Consider the following 24,591-nt stretch of genomic DNA (forward strand, 5'->3'; position numbering starts at 1 on the left):
CAACCGCTGTTTACACCTGTTTCACAAGTTAATAACTAAAGTTACAGTCTTCAAAATTTCTAGACGATTGGATTTGTCAGGATTTGTAGTCAACATTTTATCCACATTCAAGACATACTTGTCACGATTTCAGATGAGATTTTCACCATGTGAGATCTTTCTAAAGTGTCAAATATCGCATTTCGACATTTGAGTCAGAAGATATACAAAATCCACAGAGCCTTATAAAGCTCGAGGACTTGATTAAGTAATTCTGGAGAAAACACTTTTAAATGTTAAATAATTGAAGAGTAAACTTACTTCCCAGATAAAAAATGAGTCAAACGCTTTGTTCAATTACAAAAAAGGGATATGATGATTGATGATTGCAAATTCTTATTATTAACCTAAATGTCCTTCATTCTTTTAGTTTCGCCGATGATCATCGTATATGCTGTTATTTTGAAGACATCCAACGATGTACCGTACTTGTTAAGCAACCACCATTATTCAACTGTGGAAGACTTATCCAAAATTGGATCTTACGAATATTGATCTGGATTCTTGGAGTTAGCGCCCTCGTCGGCAATATATTCTGTATAGCATTGAGACTTCACGAAAAATCACCAAGTAAAGCTCATTCAGTGCAAACTTTTATGGTTGGGAACCTTGCTTTAGCAGATTTTCTTATGGGCGCTTATATGATCACAATTGCTGTTGTAGATCTGTACTATGGTAATGACTATCACATTCATTCTGACGCTTGGCGGTCAGGGATATTTTGTCGTGTTGCAGGAAGTATATGTTTATCATCCAGCGAAGCATCTATTTTCTTTCTTACATTGATAAGTTTCGATCGATTCATTGGAACAGTTTTCCTTCTAGCTGCCTAAGATTTACCCTCGGTCCGTCAAACAGATTTGTTTTGTTTTATGGCTATTGTCACTGACTATCGGTATAATTCCCATTGTCTTCGCGGGTCCCGATTCAGATTTTTATGATTTATCCGATGTGTGCATTGGATTTCCACTGATCACAAGACCAGCCAGGTATGAACTCAAAGACATATCAATTGGAAGACACGTTACCTTTACTCTACCTGTTGCACAGGATCTGAAGCCCACGTGGTATTTTTCAATAGCTATATTTCTTGGAATAAACCTGTGTTGTTTACTGGGTATATTCATCTTTTACACGGTAGTATTTGTAAAATGTAGAAAATCAAACAAAAAGGTAAAACGTAACAAAAATCAAATTGAGGAAAGACAATTGGCGAAGAAGGTAGCAATCATCATATGTACAGATCTTCTATGCTGGATGGCCATTATTGCAATGGGAATACTCTCACAATTAGGCGTAGTAATTATACCGTTACATGTGTTCATTTGGTCTGTTATCTTAATTCTCCCAATTAATTCATCTCTGAATCCGTATTTATATTCTATTTCAAATGTGTTATGTAATCGTAAGCAACGAATGCAGGTAGACTCGTCTAGTAATTCAACTAATAACAATGGTGATGATGAGACGAGACCAGATCAAGCTAATGAAAGTAATGCCTAACCCTAACGACCTAAGGGCTTTTTGCCGATGTGAAGGGAAAGAAGGAAGGAATAAAGAGAGAAAACAAAGAAGTTATTGCTCTGGGTGGGATTCGAACCCGAGACCCCTCGCATGCCAAGGATTGGGTCGGCGACACTTTGCCACGGTGTTGGGCTTCGCTGGCCAGCGAAACCGTGCCTATATATCACTTAGGGCGATTGCGTCACACCACGTGGGATGCACGCACGAACAGCACATAGAGGCCCTGCATGAAATTATCGATTGGCTCCAAACAAAGGATTTGAGCCGGTGTCCTACACCGTAGTTATGGCGGAGTGCAGTCCATTCAATCAAATGTTGTCATCAACCTATTTGATCGTAGTCATGGTAGTGCAGGGTTATGTGTGTGAGTGAACTGTCACGGTAGATTGCAATCATGCTTTTGTTGAATGCATTTGAGTAGTCCGCCATATTTACGGGATGATACGTCACATGCAAGGCCTCTATAATCAAGTAGTATTTTGTAGTACCCCGTCCTGTAAGGGTTAAGGGTAGACATGGTAGACTAGGTATTGTTGGTCGAAGCAGTCAAAAAATCGATTTTCGATATATTATTTAAAAATAACACTTTGATGCTTTGCAAAAGTTCATTCTACAAATCATATACTTTGAAACCTTGCTTGATTTATTGTTAATGAGTTATGTACGTTTTACATAAGTGTTTTTTCAGCCCTCTTTACAACATAACTTATGAACCACGGGACCTACAAAGGTATATCTGTGATATTTAGCTATATTTGAATTTTTCTACAAACTCGCTATTAATTGATCAATGCAGTTTTTGCCAAAGCTCACTGCCATTCGCAAGATGCTGTGAACTACCAAATCGCAACAGTTTAAAATAGTTGCTTACCTTAAGGTGGCAAATTCGTACTCGGGTCAAACTTCGAAGCAAAACAAAATCTTACGCCAGTTTAAAAACTTTTAATTAGAATAATAGGACCATAATCCAATTCAAATTAAGGTGTCGGTTCTTTTTCTTTGGGTGTGTAAATACAGTAATATTATTCAGCATTTATTGTCACCAACCTGATTTCGCTCATTTATTTAATTTTGGAAAGAATTCCACGTTACCTAATACACCATTTCCAATGTCCAGTAAACTGTCTCTTATTTCCTGTGCTAACGGCCTGATCACAAATGGCGTGCCCAGGTGACGGCGCGTGATCCACTGCTTTTCCAGCGAAATTTCTTCTTTGCATTTCCCGCAGTGACGATGTTTCTAGCAGTGGATCGTATGTGATATGAGCCCGGCCTATGAGACCTGCATCAGGTCTTTGGATAGAGTAAAGCAGCAAAATGAATGACCAACAACCGAATGCAAGACAGAAAAAGAAGGAACCATCCAAATGAATTGTCGTCATCATACCCTACGTAAGCTTGGCGGCAAAACTTGAAGAATTTTCCGGAAACACATCTCCACACCTATGTGTCCTATCAACACGCAAAAAAAAGTGCGTTTGTTCGCCCGAAGGACAAGGAGGACATCGAGCAGACCAGAGACGTGGTTTATTACATCCCTTGCAAAGGATGAGACATTTCACACTGTCAGGGGATACTGGAAGACACTTTGGGACAGGACTGAGACTCTGAAACAATAAAATAGCCGAAAGGAAGTTCCCAAAAGCAAACAGAAAAGAATCAACTTCAGAACACAAATTTCTGACCACATCACTTAAGAAAATTATGTTAGTGAATGGGAAGGAAGGAGCACTATCCTCGACAAGGACTCAAATACTTTCGCCAGGGAAAATCAGGGAATTATCAAAGCAATCAACCGTGATGAAGGTCTCATTTCTCTCAATCACGTATACAATCTACTGTAGTGGCACTGCTACGTCTTTTCTCGGAAATATTAACAAGAACTTTCGCAGGAAATGCACTGGACCATGTCACTTCTATTAAATCAAAATAATAAGCCATCAGCACAGCGAAAGAGCACTTTTTCAATTTGTCACGCAAATATGCTTGAATTATTGTTTAATCATTTTTTATATGAGCAGCTGCATTAATGTTTATATACAGCTATCGTTTTTGTCTTGCGGATCTAGCGGACACGTGGCTGCACTTAACTTATTTGATGGCATATTGAAGCCAACTTCTATTACAAACATGAATTTGATATCTACTCCATAGGTCCAATAATTTCACATGATCATGGTCGAAAGTTTTGTACATGATCACTGTACTTCCTAAAATTTAGATGGGCTCACGCCTAAGCAGTGTACAAATGTATAAAAGCTATGAGACTTCAATGTTGACTCGTTGCTCATCTACCAATTCTGGATGCATTAGTCCTATGTGTTTCCAGCGGCAGAGAATTGCAAATCAGCAGCGAAAATCAACGGCCCTGTCCCTGCCTTAAAGCCATGTGTGATTTGTTTCAATACTTCAACTAGCTACTGATATAAATGATATAGATAGGACGCTCCGTCACCAAGGGTTTTGCAAATTGTCTTTTTTTTGGTAATTTTTGTTTAATTCTGGTTCTAACACATACGTGCTAATGTTGTTGTATTTTGTATAGGGAGAAGATAGAGTTGATAATTTCAATAATATCTCACGCCAAGTAATTCCGTAAAGGTGACACCCTGGTCCCAAAGAATAAAAAAGTCAATGGTCATGCATTTCCAGGATGCCTAAGTAATGAAGTTATGGGTCAAAGGATACAATAACAAATTAACAAATCAAGAGTCAAATTTTCAAAATGCTCCAAATTTAATTAGACAGTATCAAATTCTTCGTCTTTACAAATGAATACCAAAAATGCATAATTTGCAAGTTCAGCAAGCCTATAGAGTATGCAACCTTGACAGTTCATAGGTCAACTTACCAAACAATACATTTGACAATAATATGCAATACACAAAATATATTTCAATTAACATGCATCAGTTTATATAGCTTCATTTTGGGGAAAACTTATCAGGCCATTTTGTAAGCATTTCAAATGCGCATAGGGATTGCTCCCAGCAAGAAAGAAACGTTTTACAGGCAGCAATTAACATGTTGGTTGTATAAAACGTATTATAGTGTTCTGCAAGGTCCTTCAGCGGTGTCAGACTGCTCTTCCTGATTATCATGTAAAAAGAACTAGGTCACGCATTGCTGTGCATTTTGATTGGGGAATGAGGTGCCAATGTGAAGATGACTTGATTCAATTAGCCAATCAGAACTCTACTTCCCTGTTTACGGTAGACCGCTGAAGAACCTTGTTGAAAACTATAAACATTTTAATAACATTCAAAAACTTGCTGCAAAACATTCTAACTTGTTTCGGTGTTGACAAAATATTTTGCAAAAATGTTTGTCAAAAATATTTGACATAACAAGTTTTAAAATGTTGTTGAAGTGTTGTTTCATATAAAAACGTTTTCATTACCTTCATACAATCTGACATTTTAATATTAAAACATGTTGACCAAAAACTGAAACATCGCCAAACTCATTTCTGCCTCATTTGCTGCCTGTGGTGCACCTGATATGCTACCGAGTCCATTAGTTATTAGGTGAAGCGGAGGTATGGTACGGGAAATTATCGTGTGCGAAGTGTCATACTGGGTGATGCCAAAGGCTGAACCCAGTATGACACTGAGCGCACAGTAATGTTCCATACCATACTGCTGCTGAACTTAATAACAAATTTATCATATCACTAAGTCACTAAATATTGAAATAATTCAGTTTTTAAGCAAAAAAGAAAAAACATTAATTAATAAGCAATTACATTGTGTGCGCATTTTGAGCGCCTTTATACATATAAATGCCTTTATACACATCTCGCCTTATGCATATGCTGCTTGTGCAATATACTCTCACTGACCACATATAAAGCGTAAGTACCACTCACTGACTGGATACGAAAATATATCCAGTTAGCAGTGTTCTTTGATGTTTCCCTCAGTGCTATTATAAATCATATTATCATACAATGTTGCTAGTTTTTGTATTGTTAAAGTAACCTTTTGCCATCACCGGCCCAACTGGTTAGTTTGATAAAGAAACTCCGACTGTATCGTCAATGATTCATTTGGATGCATGTGAGACAAGGATTGTAAATACTCTGTAGCACCTGAGCTAGCAGGACTTTGGGCAATAGTTGGATCATTTGATGCAATTGTGGACATATCTTCAAACTCAGTGAGTCGTTGGCAGCCATATTCCATGTCTATACCATGCTCACTTTTAGCATGGACTTTCAAGCTATTATTATGACTGTACGATTTCCCACAGGTTGTGCACTGAAAAGGTCTTTCTCCAGTATGAGTTCTTAAATGAGTCTTCAGATTAAATTTGTAATTAAAAGTTTTGCAAAAACTCACAGGACAGTGATTTGTCGGTATGTATGGATAAATGTCGACTTAAACGTGTTAAAAGTTTAAATCCTTTACCACACACCTCACATATATGAGAACGTTCGCTTGAGTGAAGTTTGCGATGCATCGTCAAAGTCCCAATCAGAGCAAAGGATTTGCCACATTTGTCGCACACATGTGGGTTGACACCTGTCTCTTTTGCACGGTGAGTTTTCATATGGCGACTCCAGCCGCCAAAACTTGTAAAGAGATTACCACAAATCTACTTAAGCGTCTGAAATGTTTGTTGAGTTGATGCACTTCTAAATTATCTGTGAGTTCATTACAGTCCTTGCATGGAATCAAAATTGCTGCTATATAAGGAATTTCATCTATCTTCAAATCAGGTACCTTCTTGACTTGCTTGCCAATAATAACTGCCTCTGTGTGACTCGGGTAATGCTTCATGAATTCACCCACTGTGGTAAACCTATCCAGGCATCTCTTGCACTCAATCACTTTGGTCTGTGTTGGTGTGTTGAGAATCTCAATGGCTTTGGTTGATCTTCCTTGTTTGCTATATATATTGAAATGAAATTGGAAACAAAATATAATGCATACATAGTTTCAATATCTTATACAGTATTATATCACTCATAGTCCTTCAAGGTTGATTGTCATTCAATATTTCTTACCATCAGCCAGGCCAATAAAAGCTAATACTCATAAAGCATTAGATAATTTGTACCATCAAAATGACACTTTGCTACTGAACATTATATGACAAATTCAGGCCTTAGCCAAATGTGAGTCACACATGCAAGGAAAACACTGCTCTTTGTGCGAATGACACAAGCATTACCTGTTGGTTATACTAATTGTCAATTTAGTTGTGAGTAAATCGGTGGAAATATGAACCATTTTACGGCAAATGTTAGTACATTGTTGACATATGACTACTAAATATTCTTGAAATTTATTAGAACATTTAAATTATGAGAGATAAATCCCTGGTATGAAACAAATATTCACATACTGGTATACCAGTTTATTGAACAATATCATGAATATGATGATTGACTCTATTGTGGTGTTATGTACATGTATATTGTGTCATAGAAATATAAAATTGACATTGTTTTGTTGCATTCATGCACTTAAATTTTGTATCTTGTTTAGTGTGTGAGCTATTACAGGTCTCAATGACCTTCATCTGACCCCCTCCATTTTACTTTGTTGCTTTTACATGTTGTGAATTTGGAGGAAGTTTGATTTGAATTGAATTGATATGCAGGTATAACATTTGTTTCATACCAGGAATTTATCTCTCATAATTTATGTCCTATACCTTTTTCAGTGGCATAGCGTGAGTCATCCTATTCAAGGGCACTATGACTGGGGGCACAAGCCATTTTTTGACAATTTTCCTACGGAATTCTCTAAATCTTTAAATGGATTGGGGGCACTGACCTTGGTGCTCATGAAAGATCCTTTTCAGTGCTGTTTTTAGTATTACTTATATTGTGAAATTTTTAGTATAGTAATGTCTCAGCATATTCACTTCAGATTTTCAGTGTAATAGTTTCACAAGTACATCAATCATAATATCGATTTAATTGCACAGGTTGCACAAAATTACCCTTAAATATAAACTTATAACATAAACATACAATGTGCACCACTGATTTCTTCATCAATTCCACACTGTTTTTTCATATCTTGTAATGCAAGAGACACATTTGGTATAGATAAATGGAATGACTTCAACTAAAGTATTTTTACACTTTAATGCAAGGCAATATCCAGATGAAATTATAAACACTCAATACAAAAATCAGAGGAATTCCACAGATAGTGAAATTATTCTGTGCATTTTGAAGAAATGGTAATTTACATGAAAATGAATAAATGTTGCATTCAAAAACTGACCAATTGAGCTACTCACACCTGTAAAGTACTTTCTTGGGCCTTTTGCAATAGACTCATTGCAGCGTGATAGTGTGAGAAGCTTTATTTTACGTTTATTATCGAGATAATTGAAGGAACAGTTAATGGAAATATTGTCATTTTTTAATTTCCTCCTTTTGTCAATGTCCAACAGCTGCAAGGAATTGGTCACAATTACAAGTCATTGTAAGATGTTAAGTTAAGTGTTGGGGTTCTTCAAAAACGTGCCTTTTCGCCTATGATATATCAAAAGCAAGATACATACATTGTAATATCATGATTTATATGATGTTATACATTGGTGTGTAAGCAATGCACCCTGGACTAAAGCTTTTACTTTGACGTTTAAACACAACTATAAATTACATAAGAAAGAAGTTTCTAAGTAAAAAATACATTTTGTAACATTTGTTGATTAGGATAACATTTAGGCAGATAGATAGAACATTAATAATTTTACTTTGCGCTCTACATGTATTAACATTCCCAACAAACCATAGTCAATATTCAAAACAAACCAATTCATTCCTTATGAACAATTCATAATTTATACTTTATTATTGGATATGACTAATGCACATACGTGTACATGAATAAAGTTGCCTTTATAACAACTTCCTCTTGTCGTACTAATAATTTAATGTATAAACATTATTATCTAAATGTTTATATTCATATCTTTTCAGTATTCATTTTATAAAGTCACTAAATAACACTTGTTCAGATTCTTTATTCTAGTCTACTTTACCAATGCAGTCAATCATAAGAAATAAATAACCTTGTTGGGAAAACAATCCTAAAGAATTAAAAATGCAAAGCTATATTCTGAATAGAATAATTCTGCTCCAATAACCCCACCCTCACATGATATAACATTGCCTAACAAAAGTAACTGAAAAGGTAACCTGGGCTTTATTCCTTTTATTTGAAACCAATCCTCTTGTTTTAAAGAAGATAAAATCCAAACGGTTATATTTCACATCACATCAAAGTTACCATTGGGTGCCCCATTACTTTTTTTAAGGAATTTATATTTTAAAGAGTAATGTGCACAGTTTAGGTCAGGTGGTGGCCGCATTGCATTCTCTAAATTCAGTAAATTTTCATTGTCAACCGTGTAATTGAATGGGATTATTTTGAAATTTTTAAACGCTTGAAATATCACAAACAAATAGGCCTATGTTGATCAATAATATAAATACAAGCTAAAACCGTTGGGGTTCGATAATGAACCCCACAAAACTAACCGACTATATTGGAAAATGCCATAGTTGCCGGCTCAATCATGTCATCCGCCGCCTGGTTTAGGTTGTAAGTCTGTACAGATGTGTGCAAGTGGTGTACACAAATCTGACTACTGATATCATAATAAACATGCATACATCACAAAATCCAGAAATATAGCTTAAAGTATGACAAGTCATTTGACACACTCACCACCAGATGCATACTGCCAACTTGACTTAAGTGTGTATGTGAGTAATCATAAATGTTAAAAGCTTTAAGTTTTGGCAGTTATCCAACTAACCTTTTCCAATGCACACATACATAATTATTACATTTATACTGAGCTTATTTACAGACGCAAGCATGAATTAAACCATACAAGAAATAACTGTTTAATTATAATAAATATTGGTAGTTTTATACAGTAGTTGTCCAAGTAACCTTATCCAATTAGCACCCGAACAGGATAGGACATAGTATCAGAACTGATTCATTTGGATAAATGCGATGATTGGATGGGCAATAGTTTAATAATTTGTTGCCGTCTTATACAAATAATCTTAAACCTCCATGGTTCGTCGCCAACCATATTCCATGTCTATACCATGCTCACTTTTAGCATGGACTTTTAAACTATTATTATGACTGTACGATTTCCCACAGGTTGTGCACTGAAAAGGTCTTTCTCCAGTATGTGTTCTTAAATGAGTCTTCAGATTAAATTTGTAATTAAAAGTTTTGCCGCAAAACTCACAGGACAGCGATTTGTCGGTATGTATGGATAAATGCCTACTTAAACGTCCTGCAAGTTTAAATCCTTTACCACACACCTCACATATATGAGAACGTTCGCTTGAGTGAAGTTTACGATGCACTGTCAACTTCCCAATCAGAGCAAAGGATTTGCCACATTTGTCGCACACATGTGGGTTGACACCTGTCTCTTTTGCACGGTGAGTTTTCATATGGCGACTCCAGCCGCCAAAACTTGTAAAGAGATTACCACAAATCTCGCAATTGCGTCTGAAATGTTTGTTGAGTTGATGCACTTCCAAATTATCTGTAAGTTCATTACAGTCCTTGCATGGAATCAAAATTGTTGCTATAAAAGGAATTTCATCTATCTTCAAATCAGGTAACTTCTTGACTTGCTTGCCAATAATAACTGCCTCTGTGTGACTCCGGTAATGCTTCATAAATTCCTCCACTGTGGTAAACCTATCCAGGCATCTCTTGCACTCAATCACTTTGGTCTGTGTTGGCGTGTTGAGAATCTCAACGGCTTTGGGTGGTCTTCCATTTTTGCTAGATTGAAAGGAAATGATTGGAAACAAACTATAATACATGTATAGTTTTGATATCTTAATACAGCTGTACATCATACATCAATTATAGATAGTTCATTGGTCATTATCAGTCAATATTTGTACCATCATCCAAGCCATTGACCACGAATACCTAAGTGATTTTACCATCAACATGATGCTATTATATTGCTGAATATATTACGATCCTTCTGGACTTAGCTACACACATTGGATTTGTAGATGTGCAGCATCCCATTTTACTAACCATAGCTGCTGCTTTTGAAGGCCTATACTTGTCACTCATAGAGTCAAATATTTGTATATTGTGACAGTAATCACACTGAAATCTAAAGTGACACTGAAAAAAGGTTATGCAACATTATTTCTCAGTGTCACAACAAGTGCCTGCTGTCTAAATGAGCAATATTATGTTCCATGGCAGTAGCTTTCATAAAAATAGCATTGACCTACCCACTTCAAGTATCATTTCAGTATAAATAATGAATACCACTGACTTGCATTTTCAGTGTTCCATTCTATTGTTAAATTTTTCATTATAGTATTTTTTAGGCATTACACTGAGATTCCAGTGATTATCAGTGTAATAGTTTCATAGTTACATTACATAGATTGTACACAATTAGCCTATACCTTAAATATAAACTGCTTCATTACATTCAACAAACTCTACATTAATGCTTTTTGTTTGGATAAAATGGAATGACTTAAACTGAACTGAACACATAAGGTATTGTTCCACTTTACTGTGAAGAATATCCTGAAGAAATTAAACACACTCAATTCAAAAATCCGATTACTTCCACAGATGGGGAAGCTTGTCCTGTGCATTTTGCAGTATTCTGTGCATTTTGCAGAAAATAATATAGGTAATTATTGATGTGATTGATGGTAAAGTCAATGGAAATATTGTCATCTTGAATTTTACATTTTGTCAATGTCCACTACTTTGAACAAGTAAGTTGCATTGCGGGAAGTAAGGTATTAATTATGTGCTAGTTTCTGAAAAACTTTTAGCCACAACTTTGACCTTCATCAAAAGACTGGCAGACCAAGTAAGGAATAAATAAAATGGTAGCTTTCATTGGTTCTTTCAAAGTTGTGTGCTGATGGTGGTGATATGCCAACTAATTATGGTTGGTTGATAACAGAGCCTGCAAGTTTCTTGATGAAGGTCAATGTTGAGATCAACAGTTGGAGATATTTATACAAAATCATATGTTATTCTGATTGTAAACAGGAAATGCAAACTTAATGTAGTCGTTTGCATAATGCTATGGAAAATCTACCAAGAGTTACAACTTTAAATTAAGGTGTACAGCGGATGCATTATGTGGTTGTTATATCAAACACCCTCATTGTTAAAGGTCCTTTGGTAAATGATGACACAATATGGTACAAGTACACTATTTGTGACTCTCTCCCACGAAATATCGGGCATGTCAAAATTTTACTTGAGATTTTTTAACATGTGGAAACAGAAAAATTCCACTCCTTGCTCAGGGTGCAAAAATGTGCCAATGGCATAAAACCATGGCAGCCATCTTGGATCAAGGGAAAATATAAACTACAATTACTTAACACACATATGATTATTCCGCTTAATGATAAAGATTATAACACAAGCTCTTAAATTACCCCAACTTTGTTTTTGTACCAACACCCCTGGTCTGGGTGGAAAATTTATATTTAGACAAGTACGAAAAACATCACTTGCATTGCATTCCAGATGTTGCATCTACATTATATGCACATTTTGGGCACAATAAAAGTGATGTTTTTAATTTCAGGCCATCTTTTATAACTGGTGTTTACATTGTGTTCTATGGAGTGTGTGCCCGTTGGGGTGCTATAATCTCCATTGTTAATAATATAAAATGTCTCTAATATAATCCTTTTTATTTTCCTGATATTTTCACAGTATACAGCATGAACATGTAGAAATATAATCAAATATGTGCATTATCTGCTCTTCCCCAACATAGAAAAAGCCCTGTACTAGGGCTAATATGACTAATGAACCATAGTCATATTAGATAATTGGCACAGGTTCTTTAGCTGAAAATATCAATACAATTCTGAGAAATACAGTTATTAATTTTTGATAAGCCAAGTAATAATAATATGCACAACAAAAACACTAAACTCAATTTCAGATATTCAAAACTTTTATGGCATCTTTTAAAGGTCCATGCTAAGCAAAAATGGAAACATATGCCTGCTCAAATTTAATTAGCTGTTTGTCTTTGAAATTCCACACTCCAGGTTTAATTTCAAAAACGTGTTCAGCATCACTATCAACATAATAAATTAAAATGTTTCTTATACATAAAATGAATGATCACTCACTCACCTGTACCCTTTGGGGGCATATCTAGTCTTCTCCTTTTTCAACCTCGGCACTGTCGATATACTACGTTTTTGTACTGGTTTCTAGGTGACATAAAAGGGAAAAATCAGATAAAGTTGGAGCTGGACTTTTATGATATTGTAGATGAAATGTGACCCACTCTGACAAAACCAGGAACAAGTCACATTTTTGACATTTCATGATTTGAATAAAAGTGTTAGCACTAGACAATAAGCTTTAAAATGATATCAAAATTATATAAATAGCATCAATACTTTTTAAGATATGGATAATTTTGTAAATGATACCTTGATATATTTGGCAAATTGCTATTCTGAGTAATGGGCAAATTAGTTTTCTGCCTCACACAGGATTGAATAGGGATTATCATAGTTCAAATGTTATTTAATGATTAAATAAACCTTGTTTTAATTAGTACTTTCAGGGATTTGAAAGTCCACTTAGTCCCACAGTCAAATACCATGAAATTAAGAATTCCAAAATTTAATTTTTTATGGGAATGTCATCTTTAAAGGCCTATTACTCAAAAACATGTCTGGCGACTTGTTCCGGGTTTTGTTGGAGCAGGTCACATATGTCTGATGTGTAATGTTTATTAATTATAAATGTGTAATATTTATGTTTTGATTTCACTTGTCTCAGTGGGTTGGAGGGGTCACACACCCCGGGTGATAGTGTTCGCGCTCCTGGCTAGCCTACCGGGACAATCTTTTATAATTTTTATTTTATGACATGCTTTGTATGTGTATTTTTGATGTATTTTAGCCAGTTATGTAAATTTAAATGAATAACATTACTTTTATGAGAGTGGATTAGTGATGGTCAGGTCCAGCTATGCCTAGTCATCCAGGAAGCCGACCTTTATATGTATGGTGTTTACATTATGTTGACTATTATGTATAATGGTAGAAAGTCCCACTATATGATGTGATATCATCTCTTATTTATGTACTAGCGGGATACCCGCGCTTCGCGCGGGTCCCCGCTAGATGAGTAAATGGGAGCGATTACTATAAAACAGGAGGAATTACTGAAAAGTAGAATCATTGAAAAAGTAAATTTTATTTTTCTAAACCTGTCCCTTCTGGCAGTTCCATTTAGCTTCTTTCTTTCTTTTCAGTTTCTTCTACATGGGCTTAGTTTGTTCCCATTTAAAAAAATTGCTATTTAGTTTGTGATTTTCCGTTTCCATGTTATTTATTTATTTAGGCCTAACCGCATTCCCATTATGTTCCAAATCTGTCCTTTCTTACGTTTCCCTTTTAGCTTCTTTTTTTATGCTGATTAGCTTGTGATTTCCCGTTTCCATGTTATTTATTTAATTCTGTTCTCATTATTTTAGCTTCTTTTTTCTCATATTTCCTGATTAATTTAAAGCTGATTTTAGCTTTTTTTTCTTACGTTTGCTGATTAGTTACTTTCTTTCCTTCTTTATTTTGCTCCCGTTTCATTTAGTTACTGATTACTTCCATGGTTACTGTAACCTTTTCAGTGTCTTCTACATAGATCTATTTTGTTTCAATAAATATATGCTGTTATTTTCCGTTTCCATGTTATTTATTTATTGATGTTATTTATTATTATTTATTATTTTATAAATCTACCCTTTCTTACGTTTGTCCTTTTAGCTTTGGCTTTTTTTCTACATATTTTGTTCCCAGTTTTCATATTTCCTGCTTAGCGTGTGATTTCCCATTTGCATTTAATTATGTTCTCATTATTTTAGCTTCCTTTTTCCATGAATTATTTTTCTCTGGCACGGAAAGTTGGCCTATGCATATGCGCCCGTGCGTCTGCGCCACATTCCTTTGTACGCCAACGCACTGCCAGTTAGTTACGGTGCGCGCTACCACTGAGTTTCGACACAATAAAATAGCCCGGGAAAAAAACACCCGTTTTAACCATATTTCTTGACCGTTTTCAACCAAATGCATTTCCCGTATATATTCCTCAATCTCCCGTATGAATTTGGCTGAAAACTAAAAGACGTTTCATAGGCCTAGAATAAATAATGAAATTGTACACTAACTGCCTCCACCTCGGGTCTCCTGATTCACGCGTTGTAGCCTTAATCTCTTGGCTGCCAACTTCGATGCAGTTTCGGAAAATGGGGCGCGTAGCTCTGCGTAGGGGCGAAAAGCTCGTAAGATCATTAATAAATTATGCGTTGTTGCGCATCTAGATAGCCTGAATCATTTCTTGGCCACCTCGCAGTTGGCAGAAAACGGGGCAATGTTGCTCTGCGTATGGTTTTTGAATGTAAATATTTATACTACGCGATTCACACTGTCCTTATTACCCACAATGTCACTGCATGCGATTTTGCATAGCAACACAGCAGTTTTTGATGTTATTTTCTTAGTTACCATCAATTTTTGCAAAAACGAATGTCCGATGAAATAATGGCAATATGTACCCGATCAATAAACCATTAAATCAAAGTCGAAAGTCAAGGCAATTCGGACAACACTCGCGCACAAGATGGGCAATCTTCCTTTTATTTATATAGATTATGATATGTGGATGGTTGACTTCACACTGATGCACTTCTAGCCATCATAACTTTTGGCATCATGATCTTGGAACACATTTTTAATTTGTTTGGATTTTGACCAGGGTTTAAAAATATTCACCAAAATTTACATTTTTGTTTTATGAATTTAGGAATTTGAATAAAGTGTAATTTTAATTACTTAAAAGTACTTAAAACACTCAAACATTCTAGCAAAAATGTAACATAATTTCACAAAGTAGGTTCAATTGCCAATACTTGGGTCAGTCAAGAAAGGCAAGAAAACAGTTTTAGAACTACCTTTACTTACACTTATTAGGTTTACTATGTACATCGTCTACTTACAGTTACCGCATCCTTTGCAATCTGGTTGTCTGGCCTCAAGTCATCATTTTCATTCTGTACTTTCTCTTCAGTGTTAACATCTTCAACTTTGATAAGAGACATTTTCCCAATTCTGAGGAGTACAATAATAAATACCGGAAGTGTGTCAGATATGATCACAATCTCACATTTGTTGAGAACCATGAAGTGAGAAAAGCAACCTTCAGCCTGATCTTGATGACTTCATGGACTGTAAGTAATCATTTGAAACAGATCACTTAAAAATGCCAGGCTCTACTAATTTTTCCATGAAACATCCACCCTCTTATTCCAAACTAAAGATAAGCCCTGCATCTCTTTTGCTTCATCTGCCAAAGTCCTGGGCACCTTCATACAGAACCTAGCAAGATCTCCAATGTGATGTGCAGGTCAATCACATGTGCAATAATGCCAATGTGCTCCCTTCTCTTAAAATTTTTGGTGGCAATATTTCTGAGCTAACCATGGTTTACTGTGTACTGTGGAATAATGCAATTCAGCCACTCAGCCAGGATGTTGTGCAAGTTGAATAAAATCATACTATATCAAGTACAAAATTGAATTTGTCCAAATATATACACTGGACAGAATAGAGATTAACAAAAGTTATCAGGCAATTTTTGATTAGATAATCCTCCTATTTTGAAGTTACTTTTATAAGTAATATGGGTATTGCATCCAAAAGTTAGCGCTGATATTAGTGTTTCACATCACCATGATCACTACCAATATCATGGTTAAAACAAAAGCAAGCAAATGTTTCTTACTTTCAAATCAATGAATGGTCACTCACTCACCGGTAGCCCTTGGGCTCTGTACTCTTCAAGCTCTGCACTGGTTTACTGCGATTTTGTACTGGTTTCTAGGCATAAAAGAAAACCACTTGGGAGTGTAGTAAGTTGTGGAAATTGTTTAACAATTATCAAAGAGTGTGAAAGAAGCAATCTGTAAATTATAAATACAAATAATTGCACAATAAAGGTAAAGAACTGAACTGAAGTGAAATTCAGCAACTTCTCATTCATAGCACCATTGTTGCCTCAGGTTTTAAACTAACTAGCTTCAATTTCTTTGTTTTTTATATTATGTTGGTTAATTTAAATACATGTATGTTTAGATTGCAAGTTTTGTTGTTTAGTAAAAATGTATTGCTAAGCTTTCAAGTGAATGAAATTGGGATTTGGGAGGCTTGATTAGGTAGGAAAATGTCTTTTGCAATCATAGATTTGATTTTTAGTCACAAATTGTATTTTGAAAATAATTTCCTATTAACAGAAAGATATATAGGATATCTCACTGAAATTATCTACAGGTCTACCTGATTTAGAAATGTCAATAAAGGGTTTTCAAGTATTTCAAATATTCAAAATTCTGAAAAAAAGTTTCTGTAATTTCACAAATTAGATTAAATATACTTTTATATCCAATATTTTGCTTTAAATTGCAACTATTTGGGTCAGTCAAACAAATGCTACATTATGTGTTCCATTATTTAGACTTATTTGGTTTACTACATGTAAATATTACTTACTACAGTCTCCTTTGCACACTGATTATCTGGTCTCCACTCATCATCTTCATCACTTCCATCCTTTTCAGTTTTATCATCGTCATCATCATCTTTGATAAGTGGTTTTTGTTCATCACTATAGTCTTCAAACTCTTCTTCCACTGTCACTTGCATTTCTTCTCTGTCTTCTACCACTTTTATCTCATCTTCCTGATCCTGAACATCATGATCATCATCATCAATCCACATAGTTAATATTCGCTTATGTTTCTGCCTATCCTGCCATTCCATCATATACATGATCTCTTCAAGGAGTTTCCAGCCCTGTTCTGAAGTACTATATGGGAGACGTTTCTTTTTGGAGTCATTCTTCCACTGGAGGCAGCCGCTAATTATAGCATCATAACTGCACAGGTCAAAAATAGGTACAAATATGAAAACATTGTTGGTCTCTTTATGCATAAATTGTGTGGTTAGTATATCACTCACAGTCATGATGAAACGGGCATGTAGATACTCTCTTGCAATAATAACTGCCTCCATCATTATGTGCGCAGGATCCACATTAAACATGGTAGTGATGGTACCATAACAGTACACATAAAATCCATATTTTGGGCCATTTTTACATGCAATTATGTAAACAATATAAAAAATACATACCCTCCCAAAATAACTTCAATCACCCTGGGAAGACAATTCAAACTGTACACACTAGGGTACAAAGTCAAAAACAGCTTTTCAATGGCCTGAAAACAGTCTGAAATTTAAGGCATCACAACAACACCATAGGGTATCCACAGCAAGTTGTCATGGTGCCTTTGTCTAATTTGAGGCCTGGCACAAGACAATTAACATGCTAAAGAATATGTCCAAGTTATATATTTTGGGTATGAAGGGAAAGGCATGGGCACCCAATGGTAATTGCTGCCTGTGTCTTGGGTTATTTTTTCCATCCTATTCTCTGCACAGTTGTTTAATCCTCCAAAGTTGAATGAATAGAAATATTGTGCATCAAGGTCACATCATCAATATCATAGATTTCTTGGGCTATGAAAAACAATGGTTTTGCCCTATGGTCATGAATTACAGTAGGGTCAGGATTTTGCGGTGTAAGGTTAATACCATATCTGATTAAGATTACGCAATTCTTCTTACCAATCTAATAGCATCTTGGCTACTTCCATATCATCATTTAACTTGTGTGCCATCTTGACAACTTTCCACCGAATCGTCTCGCTAATGAGATGTCGTTTACTCAATGGCTTATCCATGACTGTTTGTAAAACTTGTACTTGGTCTACCACATCAAGGACTCTTCAGCAACAGTATTCTAGTGAATAAAAATCAATGACAATATAGCTGTTAATTTATTCTTTCCCTCCAGTGGGCCAAGGAATAAAAATAATTGAAGCCTTGACCAAGATTTGAACATGGGACCCCTGGGTATCTAGCACTCTTACTCTAAGCACCGGAAGAATTTGCGACGTGCAAAAAAAAAAAATCTGGAAAAAAAATTTAATTTTTTTTTTAAATTTGATTTTATTACTTTTCCAAAGTTTCCGGCGACTTTTGAGAACCACTGGACATTCTGAAGTGCTAGGATCATTCACAGTTAATTGGAAAAAAAATTTGAAAAAAATTACAACAAAATTACAGTTTGTTATCCTTAATATGCAAACCACTAACTAATGTTTACCTCTTCATCTAGCACATATTATAAATGCATGGAAAACCAATGCATTTATAATATGTGATAGATGAAGAGGTAAACATTAGGTAGTGGTTAATTTTGTTGTAAATTTTTTCAATTTTTTTTTTTCAAATTAACTGTGAATGATCCCAGCACTTCAGAATACGTCTAGTGGTTCTCCAAGTCACCAAAAACTTAGAATTGTTTTGTAAATGGATTTTTTTCCCCTGAATTTTTACCTTTGTATTGTGCATCATATCAGTGTCCTATCAGTCACGTAGGCCTTGTTATAAAGCCAAAATATTGCTTCAACGAATGATCGTTATGTACAAAAGTATAGGAAACTGCATTTTTAAAAGCACATTTTCTGTGTGAAGGAAGCATATTTTTCAAAATTATAAAAACAGGTCCCAGAATGTTTTTTTTTACATTTTTGGTCATCAAATATGTGTTGAAATTGTTGCTAGATATGGAGTATAAATCCCTCCTCAAATGCAAACCTTCAGAATAGGTCTAGAGGTTCTCCAAAGTTGCCATTTTCTGTGTGAAGGAAGCATATTTTTCAAACTTATAAAAACAGGTCCCAGAATGTTTTTTACATTTTTTCAAAGGTTGTAGTCAGAGGCCGTCAGAGGCGATACAGCGGGTGCCCGAATAATCAGACCCAGAACAAAATATTAATTTCTGACATGATCGTGTTCTGGGTCTGAACTGTTTCCATTCGAAATCTTGATGCCAAATTGGACAAAAGAAACACATGGTCCTACTTCACAGTTTTTTAATCCCCTATTCATGTTGCGTGAATCACTCTATTGTGGACCATCCTTTTGGTACTTGAGTATTTGGACAAGCGGAACAGTTTTGACAGGCCTTTTATCTACACACATTGACACATGTACCTCTTTGTTTGTAAACAAACGAGGTCGAAATTGTCCTCTTCGGCGAATACGAAAGTCAGCGTAATAGTACGGCATCGGCACTATGATAGCTTGTGATACACTCCAGAGTTCAGTGAATGTGAATGTTGTTTTCACTCCAGTGCTATTGTCAGCCGGTTCATGCCCGGATGTCCGACCGACAGAATATTGGGCGCACAAGCATTTCGTGCCTGTGGTTTTCACCTCTTCAGAACCATAAATTCCTTCTCAGAAATCCAATGTATACCTGATCTCATGTACCAATACCTTGTGTATTGGTACATGATTCGGTGAGTATATATCAGCAATAGCGAATAAATGGTCGTTTTTACTCTGTTCAAAACGCGTCACATGTACACCAAATACAGCCCCGAAATGATCTACTTTTAGCGTGCCTTAACTCCGAAACAGTTTAGTCAAAGTTAAAAATGCGATCCCCAACCCTTTGCTTACCTTTGGACGAATTTGTTGTAGGCCTAATCTCCGCTAGCTCCGTGTTGAAAAATGTCCGGTACTTGCCCGGTACAAACATAGAAATGGCCGCATTGCTTCAGTCCTGGTATAAATATTTCTTCCGTAAGGCCCTTCGCACTTGATTATTAGTTTCCTGTTTAAGATTTTGAAAAAGGGACGAGGTGACTTTTAATTATTAATTATTAATTATCTTTTATTTTCTTTATTTAGTTTGAATTATTACAAGCAACTATTGACTCGTTTTGACTAGAGCGGGCATTTAATTATTTCACAACAATATTTGATTTTATAAATAAGTGAAGGTGGAGTTGTACTCTTTGTTCATTCATCATTATTGTTGATGTTATTAAAGTCAGAAAATGGCAAGTAGAAGTAGTTGAAAGTTATTTTAAATGAGAAAATTAGAAATAAAAATAAAATAATTAATTATTTTGAGATTTTCAATTTTGGACGCGGGCGGTAAACAGGAAACTAATAATCAAGTGCGAAGGGCCTTTAAATCCAATGGTTCCAACGTGGGCATCACGATGATAGTCTCCTACATACAACCAGATTGTGTCGGCCTGACGCTCGTCGATCCTAATCGCTAAAGTGAGGACAGCGTGAGCTCTTACCTGCGTAAGAGTCTGTTCGACAAAGGCGATTGTGAATAAGGATGATTGACAGCGCCGTATTGGGCGGAGCCATTATGCCCATAATGGCCCAGGTCAGGCTGTTGTTGTGCACACGTCACGCATATATTACGGCATGGCAGCAGACAGGTTGCGCTGTCCTCTGACCCTGACTGTTCGTCACGTAGACAGACCGTGACCTGGGTAAATGTACAAAGAAGGGGACGCGACTGCGAGCCGCCATTTTGACACGCGGTATCTACTCTTCAGAAAAATTACTTTTGTTGACGTTTTATATCAAACAATTTTCGATAACGGATTTCTCACGCATATATTACGGCATGGCAGCAGACAGGTTGCGCTGTCCTCTGACCCTGACTGTTCGTCACGTAGACAGACCGTGACCTGGGTACATGTACAAAGAAGGGGACGCGACTGCGAGCAGCCATTTTGACACGCGGTATCTACTCTTCAGAAAAATTACTTTTGTTGACGTTTTATATCAAACAATTTTCGATAACGGATTTCTACTAGAATTTCAATTTTTTATTAATGAAGGTGCATGTAGTTTTGAGGAATAACACGGGATGTTTTGAGTTTTATTTCAACTGGTGGTGTAGGAAGGTGAGTGAATTAAGTGAATGAGGCTGGGGAATGAGATTTTCTTGTTTCAACGATCCGATAGTAGGATACTAAACGTAGGCTAAAATGTCTACATTCGCCATGTTTACATGAAAACATTAGCTGCTGCGAGGTCAGTGTCGTTCAATTTGTTACCTAAATTCCTTTCAGGATATTCTGATTTCACTTATTTATAATGTGTACGAACGTGCTCCATACAAACTCAAAAGTATGAATGCAAGGTGTTATTGCTGACAATAGAAACATTGTTGCAACGTCATTAAAAACAGGTATGTACTACAGACGTTCTTTCGCTGAAACGTGATACAGGCTAGTAAGGCAGTCTGAATCCAATGGTCCTGTCGGCTTTCTTGATTATTTTGTCTCTATGGGCATCCCATTTAAGACCGCTGTCCAGCTCTACTCCCAGATATAGTCTTGCCAGCAAGACTTCAGTCTTTATCATAAACATAATGACATCTACGGACCTGAGTATATGGTTACAGTTACTGGAACTACTCCCAGATGAGATGAGACTTCTTTCAAGACTTGACCACAGAAGCGAAAGCTTGTTGTTGGAGGTTTCTTCTTGTTGTTGGAAACTAGGCTTATGCAAAAGTAATAATTTAGTCCCTATAATATATAGCGAGGGTGGTCTAAAGATCGCCGAAATATATATATAACCTTTATTAAAAACTACAAATAAACACAAAACGTTCAAACCTGACTCGTAGCCTATTGTTATTATAATGTCATCCTTTCATATTATAATAAAGTAGTCTTCACAAGATAATCCCTGACAAGAGGTGAGCTCTTACAGGAAGTTTTAAAGGACTGCCGACTCTACGATTTACCGTTATATTGATCGTATCGATAGAGATCACAGCTCCCCAGGCAGTGCAGTCAGCTCTGATGGACATGATCAGTGATGAATGATGATCAGCTGACTTATCGCATGTGTGGGCCGGGCGTCGAGTCAGGCAGGAGCGAAATTATTTATTTATTCAGATTTATTTATCAGTTTATTTTTTTTATTTATTAGGTTAATTTGTTTTTAATTGGGGCTGGTATTGTTTCTTTATGATTATTTTTGGTATTCAATATTATTTAGTTTTATTAAATACCATTATTATTTATTATTATCAATAGTTAGGCCTTTTTTTAAATACAGGTAGGCTTACTCTACAATTTTTATACTAAGTTGTTTGTTTAATTTATTTGCTTATTAATTTTTATTTGTTTATTTATGTATTTCATTCTAACTGAATCTAAATCTATAAACTGAATTTATTTATTTATTTATTCATTTATAAATTCATTTATAAATTTATTTATAAATATTTATTTACTCCTTGCAGCCTTGTTAGGCCAATTACAATTGATTCTTAGTTTCCTGTTTCCCGCCCGCGTCCAAAGTAGAGAATTGCAAAATATTTAATTATTTTATTTATATTTTGGATTTTCTCTTTAAAAATAACTTTTAATGACTACCATTTGCTACTTTCTGACTTTGATCATATCATCTATAATGATGAATAAACATAGAACCTAATTGTACCATTATTTATGTATAAAATCAAACATAGTAGTAAAATAATTAAATGCATGCTCCTTGTCAAAATGGCTTGATGTAGGTTATGACCACTTATTTTAAAATAAAGAAAATAAAAGATAATTAATAATTAAAAGTCGCCTCATCCCTGGTTTTCAACCATGAAACAGGAAACTAAGAATTAATTGTGAAGGGCCTTACTTAGGCTGTGTAAAATTAATATTTTGGTTCTCGCCCTCCCTCCTCAATTTCTGGGATTTGTCAGATTTTTTTGATTTTTTAGATTTTTCAATTTTTTAGACTTTGGAATGATTTATGAAATCTTCATACATATAAATAAGTTTATTAGAGAACAAGCATCACTTCCAAGTCTTTTTGTGGTACTCTAGGGGGTTTATCCCTCAGAATCTCACATTTGAAAAAAAAAAAGGGCCTCATCGTTTCCTCGAGCACTGTTGGAGAAGACCGAAAACTACTGACAATGCTAATTTTACATTGAAAAAAAAAAAAAAAAAAAAAAAACACCTCCCTCCCTCATCAATTCATGAAAATCCTCTGGACGAGAACCAAAACATTAATTTTATACGGCCTTATGATACTTGTACTTGAAACTTTGCTTATTAATTTTTTATTTGTTTATTTATGTATTTCAATCTAACTGAATCTAAATCTAACTGAATTTATTTATTTATTTATTCATTTATAAATTCATTTATTAATTTATTTATCAATATTTATTTACTCATTGCAAGAATATGATACTTGTACTTGAAACTTCTGGTCTTGCAAACATGAGTCTATGTGTGACAACTGACAATGACCATAAACATTTTGTCAGAGATGATCAATGGGTATTGATTTATGGACAAGTCAATTGGCCACAATCTATTGACACAAGATTGGTGGCAATCATGTCATGGAGGAAAAATAATCCCACTTATAAATTATAATAACAATAGGCTACGAGTCAGGTTTGAACGTTTTGTAAATAAACCTACCATACAGTCTGATTTTGACACAAAAGGAGTGTTTTTGTCAAGTTCTCGGCAATGCAATCCTGCCCGATCAATCACTTCTAATATTACTAAACGCTATTTCCCATAGTCAGTTTGAGTCATAAATGCTATACGCTGTGAGTATGTACGGAGAGCAAATTGCATCGATTTCACTTCAAATATATTATATTGGGTTGGCTCTGTTGGAGTCGTTCCATCCAGGCGGCGCGACCCACGCGGGACCTCCCCCTTTAAAAAACAAAAGATAAGGGGAAAAGAGAGAATAAATTGCACATTTTTGACGTTAAGGCCCATTCAGTCAACGCACTGAAGGGTCTATTGTTCTATTGAGTCCGATTTGAGCGCTGACATCATTGGAAAATGTTGTCAATCAATATTCATGAGAGTGCAGGGGAGAGCGGGAGTGTTCGCCCTAGGGGAAGGTTCGCCCACCCCTTGTTTCTCAGCACTATGGCTATCGGGGAATTTGGTGATGGCAAAATTAGGTGACATAGGTCGATATAAACTTCTCATATTAGCTACGGGACGTAGTAGGGACGTGTTCATCGAACTGCAGCCAAAAGAAAAAAAAAATAC

At 35.5% G+C, this 24,591-nt stretch overlaps 1 protein-coding gene across 3 annotated transcripts; it reads right to left on the minus strand.

Annotated features, from left to right (window-relative positions):
* Positions 1-4,275: 4,275 nt before the first annotated feature.
* On the minus strand, positions 4,276-24,118 carry LOC140152524 (uncharacterized). 3 transcript variants are annotated; one of them, XR_011859028.1, is made up of 8 exons: positions 23,998-24,118; positions 18,290-18,464; positions 17,153-17,537; positions 16,419-16,483; positions 15,604-15,715; positions 12,729-12,808; positions 9,071-10,355; positions 6,402-6,453 (listed from the first exon to the last, which is right to left on the minus strand). XR_011859028.1 is itself a non-coding variant. In XM_072174877.1 (7 exons), exons 2-7 carry the CDS (start codon positions 18,403-18,405, stop codon positions 6,111-6,113), a joined length of 1,101 nt encoding a protein of 366 aa, XP_072030978.1. In that variant the 5' UTR covers positions 18,406-18,464; positions 23,998-24,118; the 3' UTR covers positions 4,276-6,110. The 3 variants fall into 3 exon arrangements, 2 of the variants coding, with proteins under 2 accessions (XP_072030978.1, XP_072030977.1); XM_072174877.1 differs by lacking the exon at positions 9,071-10,355 and having other exon boundaries at positions 4,276-6,453; XM_072174876.1 differs by having other exon boundaries at positions 6,335-10,355.
* Between the last annotated feature and the right edge of the window lie 473 nt (positions 24,119-24,591).

Source organism: Amphiura filiformis, chromosome 5, assembly GCF_039555335.1.
Source record: "Amphiura filiformis chromosome 5, Afil_fr2py, whole genome shotgun sequence".
NCBI lineage: Eukaryota > Metazoa > Echinodermata > Ophiuroidea > Amphilepidida > Amphiuridae > Amphiura > Amphiura filiformis.

Coding starts and splice junctions, on each gene's coding strand:
- LOC140152524 (XM_072174876.1), bottom strand. CDS start 18,405: ATGGATAAGCCATTGAGTAAACGACATCTCATTAGCGAGACGATTCGG. Junction 17,538..18,289: donor GCCAAGATGCTATTAGATTG/GTAAGAAGAATT, acceptor TGACCTGTGCAG/TTATGATGCTATAATTAGCG. Junction 10,356..12,728: donor TATGCCCCCAAAGGGTACAG/GTGAGTGAGTGA, acceptor CTTTCAATCTAG/CAAAAATGGAAGACCACCCA.